The 9837-nt window shown below is 58.9% G+C and overlaps 2 protein-coding genes across 6 annotated transcripts; one reads left to right on the top strand and one right to left on the bottom strand.

Annotated features, from left to right (window-relative positions):
* The first annotated feature begins 2564 nt into the window (after window positions 1–2564).
* On the top strand, window positions 2565–5227 carry Plcxd1 (phosphatidylinositol specific phospholipase C X domain containing 1). Of its 2 annotated transcripts, XM_052168470.1 has the most exons (6): window positions 2565–2653; window positions 2959–3095; window positions 3360–3488; window positions 3660–3815; window positions 3923–4106; window positions 4693–5227. In XM_052168470.1, the coding sequence occupies exons 1-6, from the start codon at window positions 2575–2577 to the stop codon at window positions 4965–4967; spliced, it is 960 nt and encodes a 319-aa protein (XP_052024430.1). In that variant the 5' UTR covers window positions 2565–2574; the 3' UTR covers window positions 4968–5227. The 2 variants fall into 2 exon arrangements, with proteins under 2 accessions (XP_052024430.1, XP_052024431.1); XM_052168471.1 differs by lacking the exon at window positions 2565–2653 and having other exon boundaries at window positions 3080–3095; window positions 3360–3490.
* Window positions 5228–5293: 66 nt separating this feature from the next.
* Window positions 5294–9256, bottom strand: Gtpbp6 (GTP binding protein 6 (putative)). 4 transcript variants are annotated; one of them, XM_052168465.1, is made up of 10 exons: window positions 8832–9256; window positions 7897–8034; window positions 7698–7768; window positions 7482–7612; window positions 7101–7171; window positions 6487–6645; window positions 6191–6399; window positions 5779–5898; window positions 5552–5704; window positions 5294–5474 (listed from the first exon to the last, which is right to left on the bottom strand). In XM_052168465.1, the coding sequence occupies exons 1-9, from the start codon at window positions 9145–9147 to the stop codon at window positions 5567–5569; spliced, it is 1353 nt and encodes a 450-aa protein (XP_052024425.1). In that variant the 5' UTR covers window positions 9148–9256; the 3' UTR covers window positions 5294–5474; window positions 5552–5566. The 4 variants fall into 4 exon arrangements, with proteins under 4 accessions (XP_052024425.1, XP_052024424.1, XP_052024426.1 ...); XM_052168464.1 differs by having other exon boundaries at window positions 5793–5941; window positions 8832–9251; XM_052168466.1 differs by lacking the exon at window positions 5294–5474 and having other exon boundaries at window positions 5561–5704; window positions 5793–5898; window positions 8832–9254.
* Window positions 9257–9837: the final 581 nt, after the last annotated feature.

The raw sequence follows: 9837 nt of genomic DNA, 5'->3' as shown, positions 1-9837 counted from the left end.
TATGTTACCTTTTAGTTTCTAAGTTATTCCACTCTGCATTTTTCTAATCTTGCTCTCTCCTCCTGCTCTGATGTCACAATAATGCTCTTACTCTCAATGCCTTTTTTCCCAATGCTATATGCCTTTCCTTCTAAGTTCCTCATGAAGTTCAGTTCTGTCAAAAAAAGTTCTCTTGTGTCCTGACTAAAAAAAAAAATTATCTTCAGTTCTGTTCTAAAAAATTCTGTTCAGATTTGAATAAAAAGTGTTCTGCCTAAAAGATTCTCAGCTCAGTTATGCTTCTTCTCTTTGTCCTCAGCTCTTATACATCTTTCAGAACACATGATCCCATGGTAAAAAGTTCATCACAAATTTATGCATAATTCAAACCATAAATCGAAATAGAAGTTTACAACAGGGAATGTTTAGCCGGGCAGTGGTGGCGCATGCCTTTAATCCCAGCATTTGGGAGGCAGAGGCAGGAGGATTTCTGAGTTCAAGGCCAGCCTGGTCTATAGAGTGAGTTCTAGCGAGGCAGCTCCTGGTTAGGATCAGCAGAGATAGCTCTTAAGTCCAGCACAGGCCTTGGCAAGGCAGGAGGAAGGGGTTGAGGGAGGGAGGGAAGAAGGGAGGGAAGGGTGCTGGAGGCAGTGACAACTGCCCAATATAGCCCTGGGCCTCTGCTGCGGGGTGAAGCGGGGTGGGGGGTGGCTGGAAGACCTTGGAGGGGGCTAAATAGAAAAGGCTGTGAACCTTCGGGGTATGGGGGGAGCTCCCAGGCATTTCCAGGACCCTCCCCTCAGACTCGGGTCCCCCTTTCTGTCCCTCACCGGGTTCTCCCACCCACCTCACACTCCCCCAGTGCTCCGGTCCACACCAGTCTTGGGGCCCAGTCCCTCCCCAGCCCCTGTCCCTCCCCTCTACGCCCCCCCAGTCCCTCCCCCCCCCCCCCACTAGTCCCTCCACAGGCTAGGATTCCTGAAAGAGGAGGAGGAGGAGCCTTGCTGGCCTAGGGAAATAAAGTTTACATTGTCCTGTAACTTTAAAACCACAGATGGTTAGGATGAAAGAGTAGATGCTACCCTCCCCCCCTTCCCCCCTCCCCCCCCCCCCCAGTTTAGCCCTGGAGCTAGGACAGAGGAATGCAGGGCCTGTAAGGGCCTGACCCTGAAAGGAAGACCCATCACAGAGCCTTGGGAACAGCAGCTCTTAGGGAAGATTAGAAGAGGTCTAGAAGAGAGGTTGAACCCTAATTAAAAGTAGGTTTCAAAAAATTTATGTCTACACACCCATGACTCTAAGGACTTACTGTGCTGGCAGTGGAGTTTGATCCGGTGTCTGGTAAAGGAGGGGAGGGAACGAGGGAGGGAGTCCTCCGGACACGGTACCTCAGTTTCCCCTTCCCCAGCTGCCTCGGTGCCCCCTCCCTTCCAGATGCCTCAGTCTCTCCCTCTCCATCTCAGACGCTGGCCTGACCGGCCTGCCAGGGTTATAGCTGAAGAATGAGCGGGTCAGAGTTGGCTCGCACCCCACCCCAATCCAGGGACTAGAACCAAGCAGGGCGGGAAGGGTGAGTGAAGTCTGCTGCTCAGTGCATAAGAACGCATTGACGGTCTCAGTGCACATAGTAGGCACTAGGTATGCATGCATGCGTCCTGACTCTGCGTGACATCACAGCGGCCACGCCCCCGCGGGGGACAGTCTTTTGGGAGAGGGAGCTCGGGCCACAGACTCGCTAGTAGGACAGCGTGGACTTCAGTGCTCCTCCTCCTCCGTCTCGCGTGGACAGCCGCGGGGGTCGGTGATCGCAGGTCAGTTACTGAGCAGGATCACGGGGTCACATGGGGCGGGGGGAGGCGAGCACAAATTCGAGGGTCACACATGGGTGGGGAGAGTATGGCTCCGGGTATAACACAGGGTTGGGGAGTGCGGGTCTGGGGTCACATGGGCGGAGCACGGGTCCAGGGATCACATGGGATGGGGAAGAAAGTCTAGATCTCAGGGTCAAGGGAGGGAGGGGGAAAGTGGGGTCATAGGGTGGGGACGTGGGTCCCAGAGTCGCACGGTGGGGGGGAGTGTGGGTCCAGGGGTCACCCAGGGGTGGGAATGCGGATCCAGGGGACACACGGGGAGGGGACGGGGAGAGGAATGTTGGTCACGGGGTGGGAGTGTGAGTCCTGGAGTCACGTGAGGGGAGTGTGGGTCACAAGGTGGGAGCGAGCGAGGGTTCTGGGGTCACACGGGTCGTGGGGGTGGAGCATGGGTCCAGGAGTCACCTGTGGGTGGAAATGCGGGTCCCGGGGACCCACAGGATGGGGGGGGGGGGAGCGTGGGTCATAGGGTGGAGCATGGGTCCAGGGACCAACCAAGGGTAGGAATGCAGGTCCTAGGAGAACAAGGTGTGGAGAGCGCCGGTCCCCAGCACAGCTCAGCACACCCACAGTCACAGGCCTCCTGCCTCTGTTTCCCTTCTAGCTCCATCTTGTACAGTCCTGCCGTGTCCACCTGGGGCCCCGCCCCGCCCCCTCACGGTGCCTTGTCCCCCACCACTCACGGCGCTCTGTGCTCTCCCCCACTGCCGCAGCTGCAGCCCCCATGGGAGACCAGGCAGACTGGATGTCGCAGCTGTGCCCGCGGCTGTGGGATGTCCCCCTGCACCACCTGTCCATTCCAGGTGAGTGCGGGGGCCCACCTCACGACCCTCAAGACAAGGGTCTCGAGGATGGCAGGCTGGGATGGGGCTTCCATGAGGAAGCTGTCAATTATTGTGGCTCTGGCTGGCTGGCTGACAAGCTGGAGGAAAGCGCCACTGGCTGGGGAGCAGGGCTGGGGAGCAGGGCTGGGGTTGACAGGGGCTAGACACGGGAGCCTTAAGCCCCGCCCCTTCCAACCTGTCAGTCACAAGGGACCCTGACCCGTTTAGGGCTCCGCGGGGAGTCAGGAGGGACAGGGCTTGGCCGGTGACTTGCATGTCCCCAGGGAGCCACGACACGATGACGTACTGCCTGAACCGTAAGTCTCCGATCTCCCGTGCACGTTCATGGATACTGCACCTGCTGGGCCGTGTCATACCTTTCGTAATTGGGCCCGTGGTAATGAAATGGTCGGTCACTCAGGTGAGAGCGTGGGAGGATGTCCATGTGTGAGAGGGGCGAGCCTGGGAATGGGGTTAGGGGGTCTTGGAGACGTAGCTCTGGGGGCCAGGTGAGCTAGGGCACAGGGGGTCAGGGACCAGGTGGGCGGGGTTAGGAGGGTCCTGGTGACGTAGTGGGGACGGGGTTAGGGCCCTGGTGATGCAGCTTCGGAGGCGGGGCTAGAGGGCCTGGTGACCCCTACACCCGAGCATGGACCCGCCCTGGGTGTCCACCCTTACCCCACAGACACTGGACGTGACGCAGCAGCTGGATGCAGGCGTGAGATACCTGGACCTGCGGATTGCTCATGCGCCAGGGGGCTCCGCTCGGAATCTGTGCTTTGTGCACATGATGTACACGAAAACGCTGGTGGAGGTGTGGGCACGGGGAAGAGAAGGGGGATAGGAAAAGGGGGAGGAAGGGGAATGGGAACAGAGAGGGAGGGTGAGCGGGGAAGGGGCAGAATCAAGGGTCTAAGAGCTCGCAGGTCCCGCCAGGCTCACTTATTGGTCTCGTGACCTGTGATGAGGCCCGCCCCGCCCCTAGGACACCCTCACTGAGATAGCAGAGTGGCTGCAATCGCACCCCCGCGAGGTGGTCATCTTGGCCTGCAGGAACTTCGAGGGGATGACGACAGAGCTGCACGACTATCTCGTGGGTTGTATCATGAACATTTTCGGAGACATGCTGTGTCCGAGTGGGGTGAGGAAACATGGTCTCTATTGCATGGGGTGGGGAGGGTCAGGGATGTTCTTGGGTGGCGAGGTGATGGTGGTGTGACACTTATCCCCATGCACATCCCTATCCAGGAAGTCCCCTCACTGGGGCAGCTGTGGGCACGAGAGCAGCAGGTCATTGTGTCCTACGAAGACGAGGCCACAGCCAGCCGCTATGATCAGCTTTGGCCTGCAATCCCATACTGGTGGGGGAATGCGGTAAAGACAGATGTGCTGCTGCGGTTCCTGGAGACCATGAAGGGCCATGGCCGCCCAGGTGACGTCACTGGGGGTTAATGGTGATATCTCAGGGATGGCATGACATCACTCAGAAACGGGCACTTCAGTGGTAACATCATGGGGGTCAGGGACAACAGTGATGTCATGGGGGATGGGAACGGTAGCAACATTACAGGGATGGCAGTGATGTCAGGGGAACAGTGACATATAGGGCATGGGTCAGTGTGATGTCATGTAGGGCAGTGGTGATGGCATGGGGGAAACAAGGCAGGGCTATGACAACACTGGGCAGTGCAGTGATGACATATCATGAGATGAGGCGGGCATCTGTCAGGGGAAATGAGGGCAAACATCTGTGTAACATCATCCTGCCAATCACTACGGACTAGGCAGGAGGATGTCAGCGTGGATGTAGATGGTGCCTCTATAGACTGGGAGGCCACCCTGGCAGTCGCACTAGGTATGACTTCCTAACACCAAAACTACCTTCCTCGGTGACATCATCAGTCACAAGTGTAGGGGAACAAGGGTGACTCTGGTGTTACAGTGGTTATGTGGCTGTGTGGTATGGGCTTCCCTATGACATCACCATAGGTCACATAACATGGCATTACCCTCCTCAGACGGTCTGTTCGTTGCTGGCATCAACATCACTGAGAACCTGTGCTACATTCTCCTGCACCCAGTGGACTCCCTGGAGGAGACAACACGTCGCAGCCTCCCGCTCATGACCAAGTGGGTGCATGCGCAGCAGCCAGGGCAGAGCCCTCACTGCACCAACATCATCGCAGGCGACTTCGTGGGTGCAGATGGCTTTGTGACTGAGGTTATCAGCCTGAACCACAAACTGCTTTCTCCAGAACTGTCACACCCCCAAGACGGGGGTCACCACTTCTGAGTACTCTGTGCAGCCCAGAGACCCGCAGACCCAACAGGCCAGGGACCCAGAACGTTCTTCTGTCACACTGCTGTGTTGCAGTTCTCATCAGCAGGTGCTCAGGCCTCCACTGATTAAGGGATGTTGAAGTCACACACATGTGTGGATGTTTTTGTGGTCTCTGGTGGACCAACTAGACCCAGGCCTTGGACACAGTCTGGGAGCCCCTTATCTCCAGGTCTCAGCTTCCACAGAAAGCTCTGCCCCCAGTCACTGAGCACAAGCACCTTTTCCCTTGTGATGGGGACTCCTCCTAGTCACTTACACAGTCAGGCTGGGGAGGGGGACACAGTGCATATCCTGCTTTAATAAACTGTCCGTCAGTGTGGGGTGACAGAAGAGGCATCAATGGGGAACAGCTTCCTGAACCGGCCATAGGCAGCCTGGGTGATGATGACGGTCACGTGGGCCACACCACCCTCAGGCAGCTCCTGCACCTGCTGCACCACTGCCTCCTTATAAAGCCAGCTGCAGAGACATGCAAATCAGCACCAGGCAAGCTGGGAAGCAGTGCAGGCATGGGTAGGCACCCCCACATGACTCACCCAAGCTGGGGTCCTTCAAGGTGCACACGCAGTGTAAGCACCTGTCTGCCTGTGGCATGCAGCACTGACGCCTCCAGTGCAGCCTTCAGCTCGTCTAGTCCACGCCCTGAGATTGCAGACACGGCCAGGGCCCCAGAGCATGGTGGAGTGTACCTGCGGGTGTGGGGAGTTAGGGGATCACTTGTGGGGTTGGCGAGGAGGGCGGTGTGGGCCACCACCCTACTCACCATTGCATGCTCACCCTGGCACCAGATCCACTTTGCTGTGAACCTCCAACGCTGACTCCAACAGTGCAGGGGGCAGATGCAGGCCTCGCAGTGTGGACAGCACCGTGGCCTTCTGCAGCTCTGCATCAGGGTGACTCACATCAGTCACGTGCATCAGTACATCCTGGATGGGGCATGGTAGGGAGGGGGCGTGGTCGGGGATAGGAGTGTGATCAGGGGTTATGAAAGGGTGTGGTCAGAGGTGGGAGATAAGGAGTGTGGTCATGGGGTGTGGCTGAAGGGCAGAAGTGGTCAGCAGACAGAAACTACAAGGGTACCAGGTTACACCCAGCCCTAGAAGGAGGGCCTAGCAGGCCTCCCACAGAGGACCCCACAGAGGACAGGCTCTAACCATTGGGTCCCTGACACCCACCGAGTAAGCTACGTCCTCCAGTGTGGCAGAGAACGCATGAATCAGGCTGTGTGGCAGCTGGGACAGGAAGCCAATAGTGTCCATGTACAAGATGCGCAGGCGCGAGGGCAGCAACCCTGCGTGTACTGTGACATCCAGAGTGGCGAACGGCTGGTCGCGCGGCTGCAAAGTAGCCTCACCGGTCAGAGCCTGGATGAGTGTGGTCTTCCCTGGGGGGAAGCAGGTGAGACCTTGGCACTACTGTCAGCTGCCCAAGCCCGTGCCACACCCACCCTCGTGCACCCCGGCCTCCTCACCACAGTTGGTGTATCCCACTACTGACACCACGGGGAACTCGCGCCGCACACGCTCCCTCCGCATCAGTCTCCGCTTATCCCGCAGCCGCTCCAGGATACTCCGGAGCCGAAGCTCCCGGTCCCTGAGTGCGCGGGCACGCAGCTCCGTGGGTGACTCTCCTGGGAGGACAAGTGACACAGTAGGGGGAGATGTGGAGAGGAGCCCGGTGCAGAACTTTGGGGTCTTCTGTGGAGCAGGAGCTTCACATTCTTGGGGGATCCCGCCTGACCTCGCCCCAGACAGGTGGGATCCTCCCATGGGGGAGTCACACCAGTCATTCACAGAATGACAGTGAGTGGACAGTCAGCCTATCTGTCACACATCCTTGGAGCAGTCAGCTCAGAGCATATTCTTGGGTAGATCAATGGACTAATGGATCATGAAGTGAGCACAAGGGGTCATGGAAGGGTCAGGGGTCATGTGAACTCTCCTTACCTTGCAGTCCCTTCTACTGTAATCTTAGGGCCCAGTGACCACATTAGACCCCAGTCACAGCCCCGTGTGACTGTGGTGCATGTTCCCCTCCATGCCCCCCTTCTCCCCAATATCCCTGCTACCTATCTCTGGCCCTTACCTGACCCCATGATGTACCGGGAGCCCCAGCCTTGCTGGTCCTGCAGCGCAGAGTCGCCGCTCACAGAGGACCTGGAGGGAGACAGGCAGGAAGGGCATGAGGGGAGGACACGCAGGGAGCACCCCTGCCACAGCGTCCAAGGATATGTGCAGCGGACATACAGGGAGGAAATGTGGAGAGCACCACCTGTTGCAACATCCACAGACATGCGGCAGAATACGCAGGGAGGACATGAAGGGAGGACATATGGGGAGTAGCCCAAGACAGCATCCAAGGACATGTGGGGAGCACTACATGCTGCAGTACCCACAGACTCACCAGGAGGGAGGGCAGGCAGTGAAACCATGAGGGGAGGACATGCGGGGCGCACCACCCACAAACCTGAGAAGCGGGATCTCTGCCAGTGCCAGCTGCATCCGGGCTTCCCTCGTGCGTGCATTACAGCGGAAGATGTGCAGGACTATGGTGAATCTGTCGAACACAGGCAAGCCCCACGCGGTCTCCAGCTCCTTCTGAGGAGACGGGGGTCACGCGGGGATCAGTCAGGGGGTCACATGGTATCATGGGTCACATGAGGATCAGGGGACACACGGGAACCTTGGTTAGTGGCGCCATCCTCTCCACGTTCAGGAACACAGATGTGAAGTCCTGGCATCCCTTGATCTTTTCTGGAGCATAGGGAATGGCCGATCGGAGTTAGGAGGACGGGAGGCGACACACAAACACATACACAAACACACACACACACACACACACACACACACACACACAGGTGCTCGCGGGCAGTACTGCTCACCTGTCAGGTCCTGAAAGTTGCCCTTGCCGAAAACCACCTTGCTGCCAGGCGCTGCGCTGGGCACCACCAGCGTCCGCACGACCGCCCATCCCGGAAGCGCGCGCACCAGCGCGGCCGCCTCCGCCACCTGCCACTCCGCTGCGGGGGACACGAGGGTCAGTCCGTCAAGGGACGCGCGGGAAGACCCCGGACCCTGGCGGAGGACTGGATTAGCTCTAGAATGGAACCGCGCCTGCGCGGGGCCCGCCTCCTCCGCCCACACCACGCCCACACTGTGAGCGGTGTGTGTAGCTCACAATACAACCCCCAAAAGCTCGTCAGACTGTGATCCAATGCTCTACCAAGGCAAGGTACCGAACGTCAAGGACACGCCCCCACAGCCCAATGTTTTCCAAAAAATTTACGAAAGCCCCACCCCAAGATCTCACGCTCGCTTTACCTAGACCCCCACTCCGAGCACAGGTAGAGCAGCCCCAGGTACCATCAAACACTCAGACAGATCACGTCCCCAGCACACGTGCTCCCCAGACCCCGACTGGACGCTGAGAGTAGCCACGATCCCCAATCCTTCCCAGACTATCCACACTGCCCACCCCAAGCCGATGTCCATCACAGTTCCCTGCCCGCAGTCCTCCTCCCTCCGCTTGTCCTCCTTTTCTCGTGGCTCCGCCCCTTTCAGACCTCCACCACCCTACGTCAGTCAGTCCCGCAGCACCTCACTTCCGTCGTCAGTACCCACTTCTGTCCTCTTTGCCTTCTCTTTTGGCCGCGGCACTCTGATACAGCCATCGTTTCGAGCCCCGCCCTCAGGGGTCACTGCTGACCCCTCAGCCCTCAGCCGGGCAGCCTCCGGGTAGCACTCGCTCGTTTCCGCCCTCAGGTTCCCGCCCCTTCCGGCTTCCCTGCCCGATCCCCACTCTCGCCCTACCCCTTACCTGTGCTTCGCCGCTTTTTTCCGGGCTGGCGCCTGACGTCAGGGTGGAGGACGAACACGCGCTGCGCTTCAGAGGGCAGGAGGGGCGGGGCGCGGAGCAGTTCATCCTCCTCTTTTTCCTCATCCTCATGAGAGTCCTCCCCGCCCCCACCACGCACGGGACCGCCCCCCGCCCACGCGCTCCCCCAGACCCTGATCCCGGCGTTGACAGTGCGGACCGGACTTGGCCGAGTCTCCGTGGGGCTCAGGGCGTGTTGTACTCGGCGCACACACAAGAGCCAGAACCCAGGGAGCGCGGCTGCGCGCAGGAACAGCATGGCGCAAGAGCGCGCAGCGAGGGACAGGGAAGGGGGTAGCACGGATAGACAGGAAGAACAACATGGCGCATGTGCATACAACGCAGGGTGGCTATGGGAGGACTGAGAGCCGATCGCACACTCGCAGCGAAAAACGTGCGTAGGGGTGGGGTCAGAGAGAAGACAGCAAGGCGTATACTGTGAGGGGCGGGCAGAAAGGACAATGCCTCGCCCCTCAGTGGCTGCTTCAGAGGTTGGCTCCTGATTGACAGGAGGCGGAGCTCAGTTTCGTCTCCTGCGATCTTGTCTGGACTGGGAGAACAAGACCTCACGGAGGGGGTGTGGTTTGTGCTGAAAGTCTTGCTGCTCTTCTATCGTGGTGTCACCTGTGTTATCGCCTGGACACCGGGTTCAGGACACCTATCACACTCCTGGGGTTATTCCCCTACAGCCGTGACTGTGCGCAGCCCACTATTACCCACGAGCACCTGATTGCGTGTGTGATGCCCCATCTTCAGTGCCCACGAGATCACGTGACCCTGTTTCGGCGCCCTCCCACAGGCCTGGAGTGTCGTGATCGAGTCACTGTGGGTACCCAGGTCTCCCACCTCTCCATTCTGTTGCGAATTGTGAACCCTCAGTGGCCTCGCCCCCATGTCAATAGGTCCCAGTCCAGGTCCACGTGTCCTGTCTGTCACCTCTCAGTCCTGC

The sequence above is a fragment of the Apodemus sylvaticus genome, chromosome 22 (genome assembly GCF_947179515.1).
Source record: "Apodemus sylvaticus chromosome 22, mApoSyl1.1, whole genome shotgun sequence".
NCBI classification, from domain to species: Eukaryota; Metazoa; Chordata; class Mammalia; order Rodentia; family Muridae; genus Apodemus; species Apodemus sylvaticus.
This window is presented reverse-complemented; position numbering and strand designations above follow the sequence as displayed.

Coding starts and splice junctions, on each gene's coding strand:
- Gtpbp6 (XM_052168464.1), bottom strand. CDS start 9,147: ATGCTGTTCCTGCGCGCAGCCGCGCTCCCTGGGTTCTGGCTCTTGTGT. Junction 6,646..7,100: donor CCGGTACATCATGGGGTCAG/GTAAGGGCCAGA, acceptor TTGTCCTCCCAG/GAGAGTCACCCACGGAGCTG. Junction 6,400..6,486: donor AGTGGGATACACCAACTGTG/GTGAGGAGGCCG, acceptor GCTTCCCCCCAG/GGAAGACCACACTCATCCAG.
- Plcxd1 (XM_052168470.1), top strand. CDS start 2,575: ATGGGAGACCAGGCAGACTGGATGTCGCAGCTGTGCCCGCGGCTGTGG. Junction 3,096..3,359: donor TGAAATGGTCGGTCACTCAG/GTGAGAGCGTGG, acceptor CTTACCCCACAG/ACACTGGACGTGACGCAGCA. Junction 3,816..3,922: donor ACATGCTGTGTCCGAGTGGG/GTGAGGAAACAT, acceptor ATCCCTATCCAG/GAAGTCCCCTCACTGGGGCA.